Consider the following 24,619-nt stretch of genomic DNA (forward strand, 5'->3'; position numbering starts at 1 on the left):
TTGGTTTTATACAAGATTGAATTACAGGAAAAACAAAAAACAAGAGTACAGTGTTTTTCAAACTGTAACATGTGGATTATATGTGTCAGAATCTCAAGATGCTTGCTATGCAAATCTCAGCATATTACACCACATCCCTCAAGAACATGTCCTGGGACAGGCTCATGGGCATAATCATTTAAAGGATTTTGCAATATTTTATTTATTTTATATATGTACATGTTTTGCTTGCATGTTATGTATCTATCATGTGCATCCCTTTGAGCTTGAGTGGCATATGTGAGCCATGACATAGACACTGGGGATGGAATCTGGGTCCTCTGTAGGATTAGCAAGTGCTCTTAAACACTGAGTCGTCTCTGCAGCTCCACATACACAAATTTTTTCTAAAGGCTTCCCATAACAGTCTATTGCATGCTACAATTGAATGAGCTCAGGGACAGAGGCCTCCCGGTATCTGGTTCTCTTTGGAACCTGTGCTCTTCCTCTCTGAGGACTCACTTCAGTGGCTGGATGGCTTTTTTTTTTCTCTCTTATGAAAGAACAATAGAGAATCTATGTGAAGAGCTCTCAAGAATCATGACGGGTCAAATGCATTTAGTTTCATGTATTATCAAGCAAGAAACAAAGATAATTAAGAGGTAGCTTGTCTTCCTTTATATGAGCAGGATTTTTTTCCCCCTAGAATCAAAAACTGTCTTCAGAAATTAAAAAAAAAAAAAAGAAATAAACATCCATGCCAAACACCCAGGATGAGGAAATGAATGACTCAGTCACAGAGGAGGTGCTGTCAACGTGAGAAAATCTGCAGAGAGACATTAACTAGAGGACAGACATTGTTTCGAGTAACTCTCATGCATTACCTCATTCATTCCCAGGTGTAGTTGCTCAGCAGAAAGCCATCATCAACCACACAGTGACAGATGAGGCCACTGAGACTCAGAAGGACCGGATTATTTGTTTCTGCTGGAGTTGAATGGTGAACTCAGACCTGTTTGTCCCCAAAGTCTGGCTCTTTGACTAGGAAAAAAACCTAAGTGATACAGAATGTATTTCTAGTAGGAAAAAAGAGAAGGCCGTGAGTTGGTAAACTTAGAAACTAACTGAAGATGTCAATTTTAGGAACTTTGCTTGCTTGGTCTTGGGACAAGCCTTAACCCCGCCCCCTCCTGCCCTGTGCTGAAGGTTAATTAGAGACAAGCTCCCACTCTAATGCTCTAGCAGCAAGGAATGCAAAGGTTTGTATTAATTCTGCTCTGCTGAGACTTTTGCAGTTATTCTATGTGTGTCCATCAGCTCAAATCATCCACCAGGCAGCATGGTGTCTTCTGGCCCTGCCTTGTCTTAGCTGTCTGGGGAGGGGGGCATTCCATGGAGGACAAAGATGAGAAAAATGTCATTTCCAGGTCTGTGGAGAGAGTTAGATTCTGTAATGTGAATCTGCGGTGTAGTATATAGTTTACTATGATGCCTCTGTCTTATCCCCCCAAGGTCTAGGTCTGACTCTGAATTGTGATTTGAAACCAAGTGTAGACTTAGAACTAATTTATTAGTGTTAGATAGCAGGATCACTGAGTCCTTTGGGGGATGTTATTGATTACAACGGGGAACAGGGAACTTCATGGCTGATTGGTAATCTTCTTTTCCTCCAGGTGAGGGTTCCTTTTATGAAACTTACATACCGGCTTGTCAGCTATCATTTGTACATAGCTTTACTTGCTTGTAATGCTATAAAATATTCAAATTTACTGTTAAAGGGTAGTGGTGTTTGGAAGCATTCATAGATATTTCTAACTTAGTTAAAACAGGTAAGTGAGTTAACAGGGCCTTGAGGCTGGCAGATGTGTAAGGGAGAAGAGAAGATGGTGGAGGATATGGAAGGAAGAATGAACCTGCTGTGGGGTTCAGCTCGAGCTTCATTCTGTGTAAGTTCCTCTGGCTGGTGAGAGTCCTTTGTGAATTCAGTGTTTTGCCGGTTCTTTCCCCAATCTTCTTGATAGGTAAGAGAAGGGAGTGGCTTGCAGGGAAGACTGGGATGAAGGTGGCTTTGTTTGCTTCCAAGTTAGAAATGAAACTGGAAAGATGATTTTCCCAGATAGCTTGCTTCAGGCCAAGTGTGAAGCCAGCTCTCCCATTGGAAGCAAACTGTGTGTGGTTTTGTCCATCATGACCTGGCTTTTACTAGCCAAGAAGAGCCCAATACACAGACCACTGGGTCACTGCCACCTGGCACCATATATGCACACATCTGTGTTTATGCTTTGGAAAAGACAGGTACATAAGCTTAACCTGAAGACACACCCACACCCCTCCTCACACCACTTGTGTGCTGTTTTCGCTCCTGCGTGTTCCCTTCTCCATGATCCCTGTACAGGTGGTCTTGCAGCAAGCTGCCCTACTGTGCACTCATAAGTCCTTCCTTTCCTCCCTTTCTCCCTGCCCTGACTGTTGCTCTCTGGAGTCTCCTTCCAGCTTCCATGAACCATTGAGATAGATTTCTATGCGTGTGCTTGCAGGGATGACCCTGTGGAGGAATGCAGATGAAAGGAAGCTTTTAGGAAAACCTGTGGCTTCCAGGCCTTCCTGTTCATCTCACTCACCAAATGTGCAGGCTCTCCAGTGGAGTTCTCTTTGTTTTCTTTCCACCATTTGAACCCAAAATCCGAGCCTGAAGAGTTCCTGATTACCCCTTCTTGGTGGTTTTGTAATTGTTTCCTCGAAGGACATTAATATTTAGGTTGATAACAGTGCACAAATGACCACAGGGCCCAGGCTCTCTGAGGAGCTCTGGCCTTTTGGTTGGTTTCTATGGCTCAAATGAGCCTCATTAACAGCAGTCAGGCTTTCTTCTCTCTTGTTGGTCTCTGACTCACAGCAGAAATAGAACCAAACCTCTGTAATGCATGGAGTCTGTTTCCACTATCTTATTACAACTACTTGATTCTGTTCCCTGGGTCTCATCAGTGCTTCCTGTCACAGAAGTTCTTCTCAGACAAAGCTACAGAGAAAAAAAAGTGCCACATCTCCTAGGAAATGTCAGAGTAAAAACAAATCTGAGGTTAAAAGTAAAATACCTTGTAGGCTACTTCCACATGCCTCATCTCACTTGGTTCTCCAATGGCTATAAAGTAGTCAGTGTTGCTTCCTCTTACCGATGAGGAAGGGCACTGTGGCTCAAGGGTTTAAGCAATTGATTCAAGGTCACACAGCTATTTTTCACAGATCAGATTAAAGAACTTTTATCTTTCTTTTATTCTTCATATGAAGATATTCTGAGGATGGCAATCAAAATAAGAAGCCCAATGGTAAGATTAGTGTTAAGGTCTGACTTATATTACTGTCTACATTGATAGGTAGTAGAAGACAAATATACATACAGTCTTAGGATTACATGATGAAGGCAACTCTTATAAAACAACATTCAACTGGGGCTGGCTTAGAGTTTCAGTGTTCAGTCTGTTATCATCATGGTGGGAAACATGGCAGCATGCAGGCAGACATAATGCTGGAGGAACCAAGAGCTCTACATCTTGATCCAAAGGCAACCAGGAGAGACTCTTTTCTTCAGGCAGCCAGAAGGTAGCTTCTCTTCCACACTGAGTGGAGCTTGAGCATAGAAGGAAACTTCAAAACCCACAGTGACACACTTCCTCTCACAAGGCTATGCCTCCTCCAATAAGGCCATATTTCCTAATAATGCCATTTTCCATGGGCCAAGTATATTCAAACTACCACATTCCATTTCTTGGTAGCAGCTTTCTTTGACAGGTATCCCATGACTCTTGTATCTCTAACATCTTGGGGTCTCCGAGGCAACTTCACCTTCACAGCTTCTTGTTCCAATATCTGGGATCCACATATGATCTTCTAGGCTCCTCCAAAGGGCTTGGGTTACTTCTTGAGCTCTGCCCTCTGTAGCACTCTAAGCTCAGGTTGATGTTCTCCATCGCTACTGCTGTTCTTGGTGATCATCCCATGGTACTGGCATCTCCAATACACTGGGGTCTTCCACTCCAACTAAGTTTCACTAATAGCCAATCATAGGCTCTATTCATGGTGCCAAGCCTCAATTTCTTTGCATTACCCCTTCAGTCTTCAGCTGTCAACTACAACTGAGGCTGCATCTTCACCAATGGCCTTCCATGGCCTCAGAATGCCAAGCCTCGGCTGCTCTCCATGACCCCTGAATGCCTTAAAAACCAGTACCACTTGGGTGACTCTTATGCATTACCTAGTTCAGCTATCAGCACAAGATGCAACCTTGGCCATCTCTGGAACACAGCTTCTTTGTGCTCTCAGAAAACATTTTCCAGAAGATTTCACCTAAGTGATGATGTTCTGTTCTTAATCATCACTAATTTCTTAGCTCCATCTAACTAGCATCAATTGTCCCAGTAACCACTTCTACTCTTGGATCTAAAGCCTGAACCACATGGCCCTGCAAGTTCTGCTTACTAGGGCTGGAACATACCCCACACACCCCCGGTTCTATTTCATTATCACTAGCTTTCTGTTTTCAATGTTTTCCTTCACTGTCTAAGCTTGTCTGCCCTTGCTCTGTAGACTAATCTTGAACTCAAAGATTACATGCTTCTCTCTCCTGAGTGCTAGGATTAAAGTATTGGGCAGTGGGTGTGGGGGAAAGAGGGAGTGGGAGAAAAACCGTGTCCTGCCAGAGTTCCAGTGCTCTGGGTGGGCAGATGTGGAAGACTGCCACATGCTTTCCAAGTGGCCCTGGGTGGGTGTCTGGCTGTGGGAAGCCACTGGACCCCAACTCAGAGAGTGGTGGACAAGGGGCAGTCTTAGGCATTCCAACACTGCTGGACACCGCAGAAGAGCTGAGAACAGAATGCCTCCCCCCCCCCCCCAGAGTTGGCTTGGTCAGCCCCAGGGACCGAAGGGAGGAGAGGGCAAGGAGAGAGGAGCCAATGGATAGCTCCCACATAGGTGAGAGTCCTTGGTCTGGTCTGTGGCTGGAGCACAAGAAGGCCTTCCAGTGGGAAGTTAGAAGCCCCTCTTTAGGGGAAAGCCTATCCTATCGTTCAAGCAGAGCAGACTTTGAAGAGCAGAGACAGTCTGTGGTTGTAGAGCTTTATTGTAGAAATGCAAGGAGAAAGAGAGAAGGTAGAAAGAGAGAGAGGCTAGTCATGGCCACGTGGAGAGAGGGGGGAAGGGAGAGAGAAGGAGGGCTAGAGAGTGAGAAAGGAGAGAGCTTAAAGAGAGCAAGGAGGAGCCAAGCAGCTCCTTTTTATAGTGGGCTGGACTATCTCGTTGTTGCCAAGTAACTATGGGGAGGAGCATACCTAGTTATAGTCAGGTAACTGTGGGGGTGGAGTCTAGCCAGAATACCAGGAGCTTGGGACATTGTCTGCATGACTGATAGTTGCATACCTCTCCTGTGGGAGATGTGGGGACTATAACAGGAGTCAGGGGTCCAGGAGACATGATTGAACACCTTCCGTCCCATGTAGGTGGAAATCACCACCCATTGGGTCCCCCGGGGTTCTAGTTCTTTGCTCGACTGGAGACAAGGCTGTCTGTGCACAGCCCACTGCCCCACATTTTTAAAGGTGTGAACCAGCATACCTGGACATAAGCTTTTCTTTCCCATTTCACAAAAGAACTTTATAAATCCTGGATTGTAATTCATTTCAAACATAATCAAGGTAACAACCAAGAATAGCTATCACAGGTACTTAGACGGACACACAAATTGAGAAGAACCTCCCATGCTCCCTGTTTGCTTGGACCAATCAGCTAGTCTTGTCTATAGCTGAGTAGCATTGGGCTGATATATACAGAGAGAAGAACAGGGAAGTCTTTTCCAGTCTCCTCCAAGTACCCAGTGTCTAGGTTTATACTGGAGAAATAATATTTAATGGCTAGCCATCTTGATTCTGTGAAATGACACAGTCAGAAGTCTGGAAAGAGCCTAATGCTAGTCAACGCTCTCAACACCATCTTCTCTAAAAGTCCTATATTGATGCATTCATCTGCCATTCACAATAACCTATAGTTATCCCTGTGTTTGAGATGAGATCCGAGAAACTGAGCAAGTCATTTACTCAAGATCAGAAGCAAGGAGGCACTTGGGTTTGACCCCATTTCATTCCAGAGCCTGTTGCTCTTGAACAGGTGGCTCAATGTAAAACTCCAAACAGGTCACTCAGAGTGAACTTGTTGTCTCAAGAATGATGGGATTGGAACCTTGAGTGTTTGTTTTGCAGCCCAGATGACATTGAACTCATAATTCTTCTGCATATGCCTTCAGAGTTCTGAGTATAACTGGCATGAATCACTGTGCTTGACTGGCTTAGACTTTGCTAAGCACCTCAAGTAGATACTTGGAAGTTTTCCATAGGGAACCGAAGAGTAGAAAGAAATATACTTTCATATCAACTCCTTGGATTGAATTCCTCATGGACCAGCATGCTCAGACATAGAACTGATCCCTATAGCCATGATAAGAATGCTCTCTTTGCCTGTAAAGTGATAGAGAACTATTCAATGGATCAGACACTTAGTCTTATGTTTGTTTCCTGAATGAGGTATTGAATGCATTCAGGAAAGCAATTGGGTGCCTGTATGGTCATATTATCATACAGAGACAAATGTTCTGTTATCAGTGGATTGAGGGCATAGCCAGGGTCTCCACGGAGACAAGCAGAAGCAAGGCCTCGATTTGTGATCTGGAAATGCCCAGCAGTGGTGCCAAGGAGAATCTAGGAACCTGAATAACTGCATATGACATTTTGGATCTGTGTGAACATGTGGATATATATACTAGCATCTCAAAGGCATCTATGATCAATCTTCTTATACTTATGATTACAAAGACATCCATGACCCATTAGTTTTTCCAACACCAAATGACAGAGTTTGAGAGCACTGGTTCTGGGATTTCCAGAGATTACCAAGGTCTATATAATGTTTCACTTTAGTATTCCTCTTTGCAGACTTGATTCACATAAGCCCTCTCATTGAATATATTTACAGACTGGATTTTTCCATCTACCACATGGAGACTTTTTCATCGAGCCTGTTAAAAAGCATCCACTGACCGAGGAAGGGTCCTACCCTCATGTCGTATACAGGAGACAGAGCATCAGAGCTCCAGAGACAAAGGAGCCCATCTGTGGATTAAAGGGTATTGTGACTTCAAATCTTCCTAAATAAGGAGTTTTACTTATGATTCTATTTTAAAGCATGACCTCTTTATCTAGGCCTCATAGCTATGACTGTATGCATAATAATTATGAACTCAAAGTTAGCCTAAGCAACCTATTTTCAGTCCTATCCTTCCTTAAAGAAACAAAAAAGGAATCCACTACAGAATATCCCAGAAACAAGCAACTTAAAGAAGTAATGCCTTTTAACATTGACGATACGATATTACATTAGTGTTAGTGTGAACAATTAACAGATAGCTGGCAGATCATCAGGCCTGTATATGGAAAGCAGATACAAATGTTTGATAATGATGTATGAAGAGAAGCCAAAAAGCTTATCAACACATTATTAGATGGTAAACTCAGAGATGCTTCTGGCTACACTGTGCTATATCTGATGTTGGCTAAGCTATGTTCTATGCCCTCTGTTCATTTGCCCTGCCTGCCCTCCTGGGCCCCTGTCACCCTGTCCCCTACCATTCTGCCCCCTACACTACACTCAATGCTCCCTTCCCCATGTCCCTCTGCTTCCCTTCCCCACTGTGCCCTGTCTGTTTGCTCCCATTTCCCTGCCTTCCTGTCCCATATGTAGCCTCTGTTCTGAGCATCATCTGAGTTGCTCCTTTCTTGCCTGCCCTGGATAGTTAGGATGATGGAGGAGGTAGGGAAGGGAAAACCACTATCAAAATATAGTGTATAAAAAATTAATGAAAACAATGCATTTATCCTTCCCATTTTCAAAATATAGAAAAAAATAAAATGACTGTCACAGATAAACTAATCCCAGTAATTTCATGCAACCTCACATTTTCCTTAACGTGTAGAAAATAAAAACAATGTATAAGGGCTACCCAAAATTGGAACATTTTCTCAAATACTATAATGTCCATTTCTTCAGAGGGAAAACTAACAATGTCATAAAAGAAAAAGAAACAAAAGAAAGTATTATTTTTTTTCTTAAATATCTGGAAGCCTCAGAGTGGGAACGGAATGATGGAGTTAAAGCGGTGGTTTCTGGGCAGAGACACTGAGTGCAGCTTTGTACTGAGTGAGTGGGAGGATGAGAAGCACGTGTGCACGCTTCATACAGTGTGTAAGAGGATGAGGACATTGCGTGCATGCTTCGCGGTAGTCAGTGCATGGAAGGACGAGTAGTCACCTGTGTATGTTTCATAGAAACATTCCTGGGACTTCTTTCTATAGTCATAGCAGTGAATGTAAGCAACAGGAATCTTCTAAATATTGAATGTTTTATGTGCATAAAATCAAATGGCTGCTTCAATTCCTTAGTAAGTGATTGCAGCTGGGTTCTACATTGCATAATCTACTGTGTAAATCTTGCAGCAAGCATGACAAGGAAGGAGTACACCAATCATGTGGCTGATTGGATTGCCGAAAGTGTCAATCCACGTGATCTCGATGTGAAACTTAAGATACTGTTTGTCACAAACCCAATCACTGGGTAATCACCACATTCCTATTATGTTTTGGGTAAGGGAGAATGTGTTGCGTGTCTGGATTTATAGCTTTAAAATTGAATCCAAGGTCTAGGTTATCAGCACAACTAAGAGAATTACTAGGGCAATAGGTGGATTGGTCTGTATAGTTGCTTAGTGAACGAGTGAAAATTATCCCTCACCTACACACCTTGAATATGTGAACTCCCTGTTAAGAAGTGGACTAAACACAAATATACTAAGGGGCTGGAGAGGTGGCTCAGTAGGTAACGGTACTTGTTGCTCTTCAATCCCCAGCACCTACATGGCAGCTTAACCTGTCCATAACTCCAGTGCCAGGGGACATTGTACCCTCTTCTGGCCTCTACATGTAATATACATACAATGCATAATTTCATACATGAAGAACACCCATTTTATATATATATATATATATATGTGTGTGTGTGTGTGTGTGTGTATGAATCTTTTCACATATGAAACACTATGAAACAATGAGCTGATTGTAGAAAACATTTAGTCATGCAGGCAGAAGGAAAGATAGGAAAGAGGGAGATTTACAAATACCACAGTCACTATTAAATCACAGACAATAATACGATTATGAAACGTGTCAAATTACTTCACATGGTGTTCCTAGGAAGACCCTAAGACTCTGCACTTGTAAGTCTTTTAAGTCTTCCCTCAGTATCTCCCTTCTTAGCATGATCTTCCTATTGTGAACTTCTCTAAGGAGACTCTAAGACTGTAAAGGACACTTCTTTTCTTTTCTTTTCTTTTCTTCTTTTGCTTTTGGGTTCCTCACAGTGTCAGGATCGATCAGCTGTGCTCACAGGGATTTTGACAGTGTCCAGTCAAGCCTTTTCCAATGAGGCAGTAGCTGTGGCTCAGGGAAGGGAGATGGTTTGCAAAAGCATCGAATTGGTTAGTATCAGAGCACAGCCGGATTCACAAGCCACAGTTTTCTTATTCCCCAGGTTTTGAGCTGTGTTGGTACCCACCTTTAAGCTTTCTTTCAGTATTAATCTTGCTTCACCAGCCATTCCTGTAAGCCTTATTAGGGCACATACAGACTCTTTCCACCAAGTGTGTTTGGTGTGAATTAAGAGGTCAGTAAACTGCTGAAATGAAACTGATAGAGACAGCATTTGGGGCTAGAAGAAACCAGAGTGTAGCAGTTTCTGCTCTTGGTAACACTAATAGAAAGAAGAAAGCAAATGCGTCTTTTCTAGATGCTGAAGATGTATTTGTTGTCTTAACCATCTCCTTTCCTGAAACAGCACTGTTTAAATGATAGTTACAGTGATTCAGTAATATCTAATGAGCGCATACACAGTTTCAAACTATATAGATAGCAGGACTCATAGAGTCTTGATAGCGTGAAGTGTACTCAGTATTGCTGAACCAGACAACAGTAGACAGCTTACTCCATGCTGTCCTACAGAGATGATGGCGTTAACTGTGGGCAGTGGTGTCCTCAGCAGACGTTAAAACACACTTCATGCTTAGGTTGCTGAAGCCACAAGACTGAATGAATAGTTGCCTTCTGAGTCTCTAATGCACTTCAATAGAAAAACAGATGAACTCTTCTACCCTGATGTGTGACCCTTTGCATTCTTTTTTATTTCCCACATAGAAAAGTTGCAAGGGATTTGCAGGATCCGTGTCAGGATTTTAATATGACAGTAGCCTGGTTTTGCTTTGATCATGCTAACTGCCTCCTCAATCCCTTGTGCTGGAGTTGTCTGATTTTTTGAGTTGTCGCTGATTCCTGCTGCAATTCCTCCAAGCTCAACTTTCTGGAGTCTATGCTAAGTAATAGGAACTGTAAATCTTTATGCTTTCTTTGAATGAGTAGAGATGAGCTCCCTTGTCTTCCCATTATTAGTGAGATGCAGTTACACTGGGGCACAGTAGCTGTTGGGTGGAAACGTAGGGGATGCTGGGGAAGCTGTTATTAAGCAGCTGTCAGTAGCTGCAGGGTTGTAGGTGGCACAAAGTCACCCTGGCAGATAAAGGCAGAGTCTGACTTCACTCATTTGGGTTTCAGGCTGGAAACACCTAATCTACTTTTGGCATGTAAGCTTGTTTTCAAATGCATTCAATTATCCCACAAATGTCTGCTGGTATCTCCTTTATGCCAGATGTTTTCCTGAGCTCTGTGGATACAGTTGTGAATAGTATACAGCCTCTGGTATAAAGCTGGAAGCTTGGATAAAGGGTATGAGTAAGGAGAGGTCCAGTCCTGGCCTTACCTTCAAAGAGGTAACTCTTACCTATGAAGAGATGTGGAATATTGGGACACGTATTAGGTTTTTGTTACTCTACAGTATGTTTGTGCCAGAACAATGAGACGTCGTTCATTTAGTTTTTTCTGTAGCAGAAAAAAAATTTTCCATTTGTAAGCCACCTACATTCGACTCAGTCTTGAGTGTTTCCAAACTGCTGTCAAGGTGTGTGTGTGTGTGTGTATTATGTTGCATAGCCCACTCTTGTTTATGTTTCTTAGTGTAGGTTGGTAGGAATTTCACCCCACCTGTAGATATTCTGTGAGTTTATTATTTCTACTAAGTGGAATGAATTCAATAACACACAGAATATCTAGATCCAAGATTCCACCAGATAATGCATGATTGCATTCCAAATTTGATGTTCACGGACATGATCGAGATAGTCTTATGTGCTGTATCCTGTCAAATCTATGTTATTTTCTCTTTTGGATTGTGTCAGTCTTCTGGATAGGAAGTGCTTTGTGTTAAAGTTACAAACACACACACACATACACACACACACACACACACACACACACACACACACACACACACACAATCCAGGTTCTCAATCTATGGGTCACAACCCCAAAGACCATCGGAAAGCATAAATATTTGCATTATGATTCAGAACAGTGGTAAAATAACAGTTATGAAGTAGCAAAAAGCATAATTTTATGGTTTATGGTCACCACAACATGAGGAACTATCTGATGGTCACAGCATTAGGAAGTTTAACAATGATAGTACTAGGGCATCTTGATAGTTTTCTTCCATGTCCTAAGAACCATTACCCAGTTGATCCCATGTTTATATCTTTTCATGTGGTCTCTAATCTGACCTACTACCTCTGTGGGCTTAACCATGTCTCATTTCTCCAGAATAGAGGTAGGGAGCAACAGCCATCCCAGACTAGCTGCTAATGCTGTGCCTCAGTCAGGAAAGCCATCAGGAATTATATCTTGGGTCACAGTAAGTATGAGTCTTGTTAATGACCGATACATCAACCAGCCAACAGAAAGGGCAGGGTGGGACTGCTGAGCCGTGCTGAAGCAGCTGTCCGAGTGTAGACTATCTACTCAGAGAAGTGGAAGCTCGATTTATGTGAAGGCTCTTTAGCTGGGTGAAGCGGATCACTAGACTATTTAGGATCATCGCTCTTGCTTAAAGTTAACTGGTTATGGATCTTAGTCACGTCTGCAGATGCCTTCACAGCATCCCAGAGAGTAATGGCTAATGACAGGGATGGGGCAGTGCCTCGCCATGGTGAGAGAAAAGATGATCATAATGCTATATCTTTTGTGTGTGTCTTTATCTGAAATTGTTTGTAAATTGATATCTTTTCTTGTTCTCTACTTTTGGTATCTGGAAGTTACCACTGTTTTCATGCTTTAATGTTGTGATGTGTTTAATGCTGGGGAGGGCTTTTCAGGCTACCCGGCCCACCTTACTGCAAGACTTCGAAGCCTCGGGTAGTTACTTGAAAGTTTTTAGGTTGTCTTTTCAAAATGATATGTACAGACACTATTAAATATTAACTAACAAGTTATAATTAGTGGATCTTTGCAATAGATCACTGTGTTATTTGGCATGTCGGATCAGTAATTCGATATATCAGAGCAAAGCTTTAAACTTTCGAGTGTTTATATCTTGTTCTGAGTTAATGGCTATGCAGTGAGTTGAAGACTCTAAATGACCTCTTTATTCCGTGTTGCGTCTAAATGTCTTCACTGGGCAGCACAAATAGTTTACTTGTAGACAGACTTTTTTTTTCACACATTCTCCCTGATTTTTGTCTTGGAGTTCTCGAGGTAGAATCCTCCTCTGTTTCTGGAGGCTCCTCTGTTTCTGGAGGCTCCTCTGTTTCTGGAGGCTCCTCTGTTTCTGGAGGCTCCTCTGTTTCTGGAGGCTCCTCTGTTTCTGGAGGCTCCTCTGTTTCTGGAGGCATTAGGAATGGAGCCACAGCAGCTGATGGTTTGCTTTATTAAGGCATCACGGAGGAAGAAGAGCTGCCGTGTTATTTTATTTATTTATTTGTTATTTATCTATTTATTTATTTGGTTATTGTAAGTCAGTAGAATAGCAGATGCGTGTACATCCACACATGTGATCTGCTTTAAGGGCTAGTAGGAGTTTTGGGAAAGTACTTTGGATATTTACTAATAAAAGGAACGAGGAGACTGACAACTATTTAATTCATGAGTTCCTAATAATAAGATTATTCATTTTACTTTATAGTAAGCAGATTAAATGGTAACTCTGGTGGCCTTGTTTGGTTAATAAACTCCATAGGCAAGACTTAGGGAACTCAGAGAGCCAGAGGCTGCGTTCCGAGTTGCTCCAGACTGCTGACATATTGATTTCTGAAGTGCAAGCTTTCTTAATTAAGTAGATCCCACAGTGATTCTCTCTTTACATTCCCTCAATGCTGGTCAGTCCATTGCTTTGTTCCTCCACCATTCCAGCTGTCAAGGTTTCTGGGCTCCATGCAGGAGAGCTCCTAGAGGAAGCTCTACTGGTCTATTCATTGTTCCTCCAGGATGGGCTCTGCTGGACCCGAGCTGTCAGAGAGGCTGAGACTGTATTCAAGGGTTGATTTTGGAAAGGATTGGAGTACAGAGGGATGCATTCTGGATTGCAAAAAGTGTCTCAGAGTCACTGTAACAAAGACTATTTTGGCTGGTGGATGGTTCTTTGTACGGGTAAGCCATCCTGATTCTGAAGAAACACTACCTGAAAGATTGGCTATCTCAGCGGTCTGGCACTTCTCCAACTGTGAAGGGAAATTAATCAGTGGCACTCATATTTGCAGTCAGTTGTGCTCAATATAAACAAATAAGTAAAGATTTACTTGGCTCTGTTTCAGACTTGTCAGTGAGGAGGAGAAGGTAACATGGAGCAGAGAAGCCCATATACCATGTAGCCAGAAAGCATGACAAGGAATGCAGGAAAGAATCAGGACAAGATATAGTTCTCATAGACCTAGCCCTAATGATCATATGCCTCCAACGAGGTCCCACTTTCTGCCTTTCTCTGCCTTCCAACATCACAGCATGAATCTGTCTGGGCATCAACCATTAGGTCAGGGCCTCTGTCATCTCTGAAAATGCCTTCATAAGTCACACCTTTACTGCTGAGAGTTATTCTTGATGCAATCAGTTTGAAAATTATTTTTAGCTCTCCCATAGAATCTGGTCATTCTACATTTCTCAAGATTGCTCGGTCATGAGTTCACCTGTGACCCTACTTGGAAAACCATATCATCCTAAACAAACAAACCCACATGCTTGCTCAACCAACCCAAATTATTACCTGGTCCTGTTATTTTTTACTACCTAATAGGTTTCTAAGCCACCCACCTTCCCCAGAGCCTTGCCATATGCTTCAGCCTCTTCTGGCTCTCATCTAGAATAGTACGTCAGCGTCCTAACTGGTCATTCTGCTCTTGACTTCTCTCACTGGAAGCCAGCTCCTTAAACATGAATCAGATTATCTTGCCGTTGCCAAGGAGGCCTCTCCCCATGTCTGGGACAAGAGCTTTCTGAGGCGTTTCAGGAGCTGCATCTTGTTGATACCTTTCTCCCCCCCACCCCCCGCCCCCTCTGGGTTCATCTCTTGTGTTTTGTTGAACTTACTTTACTTACTGAAAACCCCCAAGCTTCAAGCTTCGGCTTGTCTGCTGTCCTTGCACTTAGAGTTCCTCTGACTAAGCCTGCTTCTTTGGGTTACTTTTATCTATGTCACAGATGACTCAACACCAGTACTTTTGTGCCCACCACAGGCTTCATCGTGTGACGAGTCTGCCCGTTTGCTTCTGTGTACGCTGAGCCAGGAATCACATTTGCTAATTCCCACATGCATTCCAAAGATCTAGCAGAACCCTTGTCTGGGAAGAGAACTGAAAAGTATTGATCTCATAATCATTAACTTCCAGATTCTCTACACTGTCTCTCTCTCTCTCTCTCTCTCTCTCTCTCTCTCTCTCTCTCTCTCTCTCTCTCACACACACACACACACACACACACACACACACATACACACACACGTTTTTGTCTTTGTGGAACTGATTTAACTCTGAAAAAACCCCCACACTCTCTTGAAGGAATTTGTCCATGATATTAGTAGCCTCCTGACAAGAAACAGCACCCACCAACTTGAGATTTTTTTCAGTGTGTGTGTGTGTGTGTGTGTGTGTGTGTGTGTGTGTGTGTGTGTTCGGGGATGGTTTGAACTGGACTATGGCAGAGCCTTGGAAGATGAACTAGAAGTAAGATCCTGGTGGCTCAGCTACTGACCACAGCAACCCTGTGAAATAGTAATGACCTCTGAACCTAGGTTATGCATAGCTGTCAGGTTCTTGTGGGCCATAGGACAGAGTTACATCCTGAGCTAGCATCACAATCAACATCTTAGCATGCTTCTAGTCCCGTTCAAATGCTGTCCCTATGATTTCCTCTCCCCACCCTGGATTGCCTAGGAGGACTGCTGCTGGTCCTGCTCCTCCTGCATTCTGGTCATCTTCTCCCTCCTCTCAGATTACTTTCCTCTTCCTTCTCTGCCTCCCCAGTGTTCATCTTACACTGGCTGCTTTTTCTGCTTGCAAAAGTCCATCCTACAATGCCTAAATACTCTTAGGCTACTCAAGTGCTTTCCCCAAATCAACCAATCAGAGAAGCCTTCCTTGATCACCACCCAGCATACCTTTGCCTCCACTACTTTGAAAACCCTTTATACTGTTTAATATTTCTAGTGATTACCCAATGCTCTTTGCTCTTGGGGCCTTCTAATGTCCAGAATTTAGTTTTGCATGGGAGAACACTTCTTTTCTTTTGTTCTCTGCAATGTTATCAGTTATAGGACAAAGCTGCCATCCTAAGCACCTGCTAAATGCTAGATAAATGAGTAAATGGTGAATAAATCATACTTTATTAATGACTATGCCTCTGAACTTGTATTTAATTTCCACCTTGAGAAACAGCATTGCATGGACTGTGTGCCTTCTATTTAATGGTTATTGCCTTGATACATGTTTGCTCACCAGATGGATCTGTGTTGTGCAGTGAGAGCCTGCAAGAGTGAATAGACAGAGATCATGCCTAAGCTGAGGCCAAACATTACAAGACCACTAGGAGTCCCCAAGTCAAAGCAAAAGTGGTCTCTTGGCAGTAATTAACGTTAGCTGTGTGCTTGTCCCATGGTCTGATTAATGACAGTGTTTGAGAAAACAGGCATTTCCACTCCCACAGAGTCCTGTCCTGTGGAGCAGCTGGCAACCCCATAAGTCACCACAGAACTGTTTCTCCAGAAGGAGGAAAGTTTACACGCTAGATTTTAGGTAAAATATTTAAGAAAATTATCAATGTGCTTTATGCTCCAAGCTTTCTGTACAAAAAAGGAGTGGATTCTTAGGGGACTTTCTGAACGAATCTGCTAAAGCTTAGAAAGTTCTAAAATACTTTTACTTTGTTTTTATGTCATTGCTTGACTTTTCTTTCTTCAAGAAATGGTAATTTAGCTAGGAACAAAAACCCTGAGCATGCCCAGTTGGACCCTGCCCTCATAGACTTACTGATGACTGAGAAAGAATGGAGAAAACATTATAAAAACCAAACATAAAATATTGTGACATCCTACTCGAGTAAGTATCAGAAGGACTACATATAACCAATGGGGTCCTCTCCTGACATGACATTAAATTAAAGAGAGAAGTGGTTCTAAGGAAGTCATTTTGCCTAAGATCACATCTGCCAAATTTTTCAGTATTTGAAGAATCATACTTTTTATGAACCAAATAATAAGTTGCTATACACCTAAACAGTCAGCTCGCTAGGTCTGCCTTCTGCTACCCCCTGCTGCTTTCCCAAGTCAGATTCTCCAGCACTTTCTAAGTGGTCTATTGGCGCTTGGTTCATCCTGGCCTCTTCCTCCCTGCCCTGATTCTGGTAACACTCTAGAACAATGATCAGGTCTCACAAACAAGGCAGTCTGTGTTGTATCATTGCAGTTCCAAGGTCCCGGGGCACATGTGTAGGGAGGGTCAAGATTGAATAAGTGCTCTTCCGTGTCTTAGAGCAGGCATTTCCACACATCCCAGGCTGGGATGTAGCAGGTAACTAGGTGTGCCTCTTTCCTGTATTCTGTCAAGGTATGTTTTGGATCAGAATAAGAATTTCTCTAAGGATTGTCCCTCTGTTGGCTTGCAGTGGTAGCTCACTGCAGGAAGGTTGATCGACGTCCCTGGCCAGGCCTTGTGTTTTATTTTGCACTGTGTTTTGAGTACTGTGTGTTGGTTTCCCCCAGAATGCTTTACTTAAAAGAAACCTAAGTGTATTTAATGCATATTAATGATATACCTGAGATTGCTGCATAATTAACTTTAGGTAGAAAGTGATTCTTGTTATATAGCCATATGTATAGTCAGAGATAGTCTTACATATGTATAGACACATGCATTTAGATTTTCCTCTTTAGATAAATGAACTGGAAAGTGTGAAAACTACACCCCGTATCACCTCAGCCGTTCTCTGGGTTAGGCGAATGGTATAAAACCTGGCTTCCATTTCCTCATTGGTAATATAAAGGGTAGAAAGGTAGAGTCTCTTAAGTGTGATAAGTCATGAATTTCTGCTTTTACTCTGCACTATCTTGATACACTTTACTCAATCTAGTGTGGTACCAAGTGGATTTGTAAGAGCCAATACTTTTTATACCTTTCAATATCTCTCCTAGAACCACGTATCTGACTCCTAGGTATTCTGCCAACTTAGCTCAAGCACTTAGCTCAAGCCAAACATCCACACTGAGAACAGGCACACAGGGCATACTTTCAGGCTCTTCCAGAGAGGGGAATCTGAGCCACAGAGGTCCACTTTCTTAGAGCATCTGTCTTCATCTATGTTAGACTATTCTCCTTGACCCCCACACCAGATTTCTTTAGAAACATCTTCTAAGTGGATGCTCACGGTCATCTATTGGATGGTACACAACGCCCCCAATGGAAGAGCTAGAGAAAGTACCCAAGGAGCTGAAGGGGTCTGCAACCCTATAGGTGGAACTACAATATGAACTAACCAGTACCCCCAGAGCTTGTGTCTCTAGCTGCATATGTAGCAGAAGATGGCCTAGTCGGCCATCATTGGGAAGTGAGGCCTTTTCTTCTTGCAAACTTTATATGCCCCAGTACAGGGGAACGCCAGGACCAAGAAGTGGGAGTGGGTGGGTAGGGGAGCAGGGCGGAGGGGGGGGGGTATAGGGAACTTTCAGGATTTGAAGTGTAAATGAAGAAAATATCTAATAAAAAATTGAAAAAAAAAGAAATTTCTTCTAAATTCTTTAGAAGTACAAAAAGACCTTTTATGAGTTTGAGTCAGATACAGCGGTGCTGTCAGTTGACACCCAGGACCTGGTGTTTCACCTACATTTACCCCATTCTCCACAGCTTTCACTAGCACTGAGATTGAGATATACCTTCTGGGGTGCTTTCTCCAGCCCTCGGAGGACTTTTAGCTGTGTGAGTATAGCTAAGTATGTATACATGTGCTATGCTTCTAAATGGGAGCATATGTGTGGTATGTGTGTTCTTATGTATGCTATATGAATACATATATGTGGTATATATGCATACTATATGCATACATATATGTGGTATATATGTTTATCTACATGCTTATGAGGATGTCTTTATGTGTGTATATTTTAAGGGATGTCTACTTATACTTGTGTGTGGCTTTATGTGGGGCATGTGTATTTGTCTGTTTATATTTGGTGCATACATCCATGCATGGTGTATACATTTATGTTTAAATATTTGTCATATAAGTGAATGTAGAGATGTTGTGTGAAATATAAATGAGCACCATCTCCTGCTAGCGCTGGCTACTCTGGCCCCAGTGGTCTTGCCACCTCCATGGCTCGCCCCATGTAGTGACTGTCCATCTTGTGCTTCTCTTGCTGTGCATTTTGTTCACACTTCCAGCCATATGCCCCCCATGTGGTTAGCCATCACAAAGTCCCATAACCAAGTAAAGTCAAAACTCTAGAGGCTTGTAATTTACCAGTCAGAAGATTTATATTAGTAAATTCTCAACCCACAAAACACCCGCACAATGAATTCAAAACTCAATTGATATAAACACAAGTTACAGAGCTAGATGGAACAAATGCACTCTACTTATTATTTAATCATCTATCTAAGAAATCTCCAATATTTATAGCTCTCAGGACTGTGTGGTTCTGGCTCCGCTTCCTCCCATCTCTTCTTTTGTCTCCCTGTACTCTATGTACTCTTCTCGAGAATTCTCAGCCTGCCTCCCTTCCTTTTGTATTGTCTCTCTTATCTTGTGCCTTCCCACACCTGCGTATAGAGAGCAATCTACATTCCCCCCTTTCTGTCCAGTTAAAAGGCTCTTTCCTCTCAAATATAAATTGAATATCAGTATTATCATTTTGTAAATTTAAAGTATAAGATACATCAATATCTAGTCTATCATCTTTGACAATTAAATAGAATACTCTATTATCTATCCTAACTCTTAAAAAAGGTTTATAAATCTATATATGTTATGTCCTTGTTTTAGTTTGTTTATTATCTGAAAACTATCTTCTTAAATATATTTTTGAATGTTAAATAGCCTGGGTTGGCTATGAAACTATAATTAGTCTTTAATCTCATCAGAAGTCTGAGAATGGCCAATATTATCTGAAAATATAGGAAGCCTAACATAGCTTTTAGAACTGAGACAAGTTGTAAAGAGAGTTGTCCTGTATGTCAGGAAGTTGGATTATCAGTCTTTAGCCAGGATCATCTGACAGACCTTTGTAATGTAGAAGTTTGAAGGACTGATTACCATGACTTGGCAGAGATTATCAGTTGAGTGTTTTGTATAGTGTGTCTTTTTGGAGGGGCAGTGTTTTGTCTGTAGATGAAATAGGCAATTTTTGCCCAGTGGCTACCTAGCCACAATGTACTACCTTACCTGGAGGTAGAGATGCTCAATTACATCTTTGAATCCACAAAAGGGGAGCTGCTAGGAGCAAATATGTCTCTACAACAAAAGAATAAATAACATTAAATGTCACATTTTGTGGATTTTTGACATTTTTGAAAACCATCTATCTGTGTAAAGTAATCTAGACTGTTGTCTGTTAACTAATAACTAATGTCAGCTATTTCTACATAAAATATCTTATAAGTATACTAGCAATTAACTCAGAGTCAAGAATTTTCTATTTGGTCCTTAACTCACAGGCTTAATCATCTCAGATCAGTTTGTAATGCCATTATAGAAGAACTGGGTCTAAGCCCTGTAGTTTTAAAATTTTTGTATCAATAGAAGAAATTTATATCAATGAAAACCTTAATTGTGTAGCAAAATAAATTTTGTACTTAAATAAGAAATTATGACTTCAACTTATTAAATCTTTTTGTAAAGATTTCTACCAAAGGAGATTATGGCTATATAATCAACTTTAGCTATTTCCTCCCTGTTCAAATTATGAACATTTCTAGACTCCACAGAAAGGTAACTTAGAATAATCACCTCCATACCCTCAAGTCTAGGGAACCAGGGCAGCAATTCTTTAAAACTACTTCCAGCTGAATGTGGGTAGTGAGATATCTTGAAGTGGGGGCGAAGGGTAGGGAAAATGGGGGAGTTGGTTGGCCTTAAGAAGGCCACACCAATGATTTGTTGTAGTCTCTGATGTCTGTGTTTTGACTGGATCTGGCTGAAAGTCCAAGAGATTAGGAGTTCAAATAGGTCAGTTTAGTATGTCTGATGATGAGACTCACTAATATATAAATCTCAGAACAAAATTTTAATATTATCAAGATATTTGTATGGATTGTATTAGTCTGTGTAGGATGTTCAGACTAGTTAGGATGAAATTTTGTTTTAATTTGTCTTTATTTATGCCACACGAGAGATGGCACAAATGACTTGTTTGTTTATCTGAATCTATTTTTAGGTGCTTTTTTTTTTTTTTTTTATCTGATCCATATAACTTTGGAAAGCATATCACACCCTAGCACATCACAGCAGTGGCTCCAGGGGGCAAAGGTGGCTTGCTCAACTGCTACGATTCAGGATTTTATGGGAAGTCTTTCCACTCTGTTTTGAGTGCATCGTGTTGAAAGCCTTATGTGATCTCCCAGTTGACACAGGAGTTCTTTGTTTAATCTACCATGGCAGAGAGAGTTCCAATCCCTAAAGCAGAAAGGCTGGAGGAGTGTGCTGAGACTAATGCCAATGTCAACCCTGCAACAGCTGTCAGCCCTGGCTGCAGCTGTTGAAGAGGCACTGCTGCTGAACTGACAAGGGACAGAAGCAGAACCTATTATCAATGAATTGCCTCCTGCCCACTCCACCCACTGTTACCCCATCCTCTAGAACCGTAACTCATGTCTTTGAGTAGCTCTTCCTAACTGGCTCTGCAACCCTTGTGTCCCCAGGATTTGCTTCATGCTTCTTCGGCCAGGTTCACACCACAACATAAGAGCTGATCACCTAGATGTTTCCTTGTTGTTAAACAGTATGCAGTAGACAGGCAGGGGTTTGGTAAATATATATATATATTTGGAATCCAGGACAGGGCAGGCAATGGAATACTCAAGAGGTGAGAAACAAAAGTTCTCCTCTTAGCTCTCTAAATATTCAACTCTCTTTTGCTTCCAAGCCCAGGGCATGCATACCAGGCATCAAAGTCTCTTTTAAGTTGCGTACTTGTGTCTCTGGGACCAGCTCAATTGGAATGCCACTATCTGCCTTGGAGAGAAGGGAGGCTAAAGAAGCTTCCTCCAGCTCCCGGACTCAAGATGTTTTAATCTTTAAATTATAATACCAAAAAAGATCAAAGGACAGCTCTGCTAAAGACAGAGCAGGTTTTTTTTTTCTTTTCTTTTTTCTTTTTTCTCCTCTCCCTCATGATTCAGGGTCTGAGAATGCTGCTCAGAAGTAGCAGACCAGAGTTTGCATCTTCCAAAGGGGCAGGGCTGTTTCAAACCTGTACTTGACTTCATTCTACACAACATTCACTAGCAGTGAGATTGAGATGCATCTTCTGGGATGCTTTCTCCAGCACTTGGAGGACCTCGAGCTGAGTGTAGAGGAGTCCATGGGTAGCTTAGCATGAAGGCTTGGTGGTGGAAACAAGGAACTTCAAAGCCACACTAGCTGGAGGATCTTGGAACTAGACAACCTCCCCACTCCTGTTTCTCCCCATAGTGATTTCTCCTGTCTGTCCTGTGGATAATAAACTGTCTACAGTTCTAGCATAGATAGACGAGATGAGATAGGCTCAGTGAAGGCCTTGGCCTCCCAGTTCCTGGGTTGTTGTCCTAATTCTAGTGCCCTATGTTATCCAACAGTCTTCTTGCGCCTATCTGACAAACTCCTTTGTTGGTGAGAGTCATATGAAGCTGTTTGTTGCTATATTCATCCCAGCTAATAGAGTTTAGCTGAGAATGTTGTTTTCCTTGTACTTGCAGAAACATGAGTTTGATTTCAGCAACCTACTAGAGACATCACTCGGGGTATTCTGAAATGCATATATGTAAGCAAAATGACTTTTAGATTTTTGTGATGAAAAACTACACGTATACACAAAACACATACATATATATCTCCTGATAAAAACATGCAGATATAGATTAGAAGATTTACAGTCTTGATCTTTTTAAAGACTGAATACTCATAATGTTGTGCATGCTAACTCCAGAATCTGTTCTATCTTGCAATCCAGAAACTCTATACCCAGTGAACAACTTCCTACTTTCTTCTTCCCCAACCCTGTCAACCACTGTTCTCTAATGGCAAGAATTTTTTTTTTCTTTTTTCTTTTTTTTTTCCATTTTTTATTAGGTATTTCGCTCATTTACATTTGCAATGCTATACCAAAAGTCCCCCATAGCCACCCACCCCCTCTCCCCTACCCACCCACTCCCCTTTTATGGCCCTGGCGTTCCCCTGTACTGGGGCATATAAAGTTTGCGTGTCCAATGGGCCTCTCTTTCCAGTGATGGCCGACTAGGCCATCTTTTGATGCATATGCAGCTAGAGTCAAGAGCTCCGGGGTACTGGTTAGTTCATAATGTTGTTCCACCTATAGGGTTGCAGATCCCTTTAGCTTCTTTGGTACTTTCTCTAGCTCCTTCATTGGGGGCCATGTGATCCATCCAATAGCCGACTGTGAGCATCCACTTCTATGTTTGCTAGGCCCAGGCATACTCTGACAAGAGACAGCTATATCAGGGTCCTTTCAGCATAATCTTGCTAGTGTATGCAATGGTGTCAGCATTTGGAAGCTGATTATGGGATGGATCCCCGGATATGCTAGTGTCTACATGGTCCATCCTTTTATCTCAGCTCCAAACTTTGTCTCTGTAACTCCTTCCAAGGGTGTTTTGTTCCCACTTCTAAGGAGGGGCATAGTGTTCACACTTTAGTCTTCATTTTTCTTGAGTTTCATGTGTTTAGGAAATTGTATCTTATGTCTTGGGTATCTTAGGTTTTGGGCTAATATCCACTTATCAGTGAGTACATATTGTGTGAGTTCCTTTGTGAATGTGTTACCTCACTCAGGATGATGCCCTCCAGGTCCATCCATTTGGCTAGGAATTTCATAAATTCATTCTTTTTAATAGCTGAGTAGTACTCCATTGTGTAGATGTACCACATTTTCTGTATCCATTCCTCTGTTGAGGGGCATCTGGGTTCCTTCCAGCTTCTGGCTATTATAAATAAGGCTGCTATGAACATAGTGGAGCATGTGTCCTTCTTACCAGTTGGGGCATCTTCTGGATATATGCCCAGGAGAGGTATTGCTGGATCCTCCGGTAGTACTATATCCAGTTTTCTGAGGAACCGCCAGACTGATTTCCATAGTGGTTGTACAATAATGGCAAGAATTTAAAAGCACATACAGACCTTAAGGCTTTGCATATGGCACTGAAGGCTTAAGCCAGAATAGGATGCTTAATGTTTCACAGAGTGTCTTGCAGGACAATCCAGAAAAGGCAAGTTCTTCTAATGCTCTTTCATCTGCTGCAGCTATTTCCCACATCGGGTCTACATTTGTGCGAGACTACAAAGTGCTAAGAAGAAGGCCCATTTGAGTCTGCCCTAGCAAAGAGATTGTCTTGTTTGCAGTTGTTCCCTTGGTTTCCTAGCTCCCAGAGGAACACATACTAGTAGCTGGTTATGGGACTGACTTTTCCATCTGCTGGGATATTAGATAGAAGGCTCTTCTAGTGAAAAACGCTGGACATATCTTACAGAATAAAGTGCTGTGAAGATGCCAAGAGGCATGTAAGCATTCTTGAAGGCCACTGACAGCTAAGTAACTCTAGGAATGTGGGCAGGGGTAGTGAGAATTATGCTGCTGTACAGAGACTGGTGTGAGCAATGTTCTCCATGAAAAGAATAAGACAGAAAATTATTTACAATGGCTGGCAGTATGGGATCTTGGACTCCTCACTGGAACAACACTGTAAGAATTCCTTCCTCACATCTCTTATTTTCTTAGCATCCTGCAGAGTCTACATTTGAGTGATATCAAATATGCTAAAAGGTTCATGCTTCAAGTCCAAATTGTAGTAGTTTGACTATCCTAATTTTTGACATGGCTATTATTTTTTAAAAGCCACAAGAATTAAGTCTTAAAATAACATCAAATAAAGAGCTTTCATTTTATCTCTTTACTTTTGAGTTTAAAATTTTAAAATTTA

The 24,619-nt window shown here is 41.9% G+C and overlaps 1 protein-coding gene across 1 annotated transcript in view; it reads left to right on the forward strand.

Annotated features, from left to right (window-relative positions):
• Adamts12 (a disintegrin-like and metallopeptidase (reprolysin type) with thrombospondin type 1 motif, 12) overlaps positions 1-24,619 on the forward strand; it is a 284,460-nt gene that overhangs the window by 80,152 nt on the left and 179,689 nt on the right. The window contains exon 3 of the mRNA NM_175501.3: positions 6,997-7,147. Coding sequence (NP_780710.2) covers positions 6,997-7,147 — 151 coding nt within the window. The remainder of the gene's footprint in view (positions 1-6,996; positions 7,148-24,619) is intronic.

The sequence above is a fragment of the Mus musculus genome, chromosome 15 (assembly GCF_000001635.26).
Source record: "Mus musculus strain C57BL/6J chromosome 15, GRCm38.p6 C57BL/6J".
NCBI classification, from domain to species: Eukaryota; Metazoa; Chordata; class Mammalia; order Rodentia; family Muridae; genus Mus; species Mus musculus.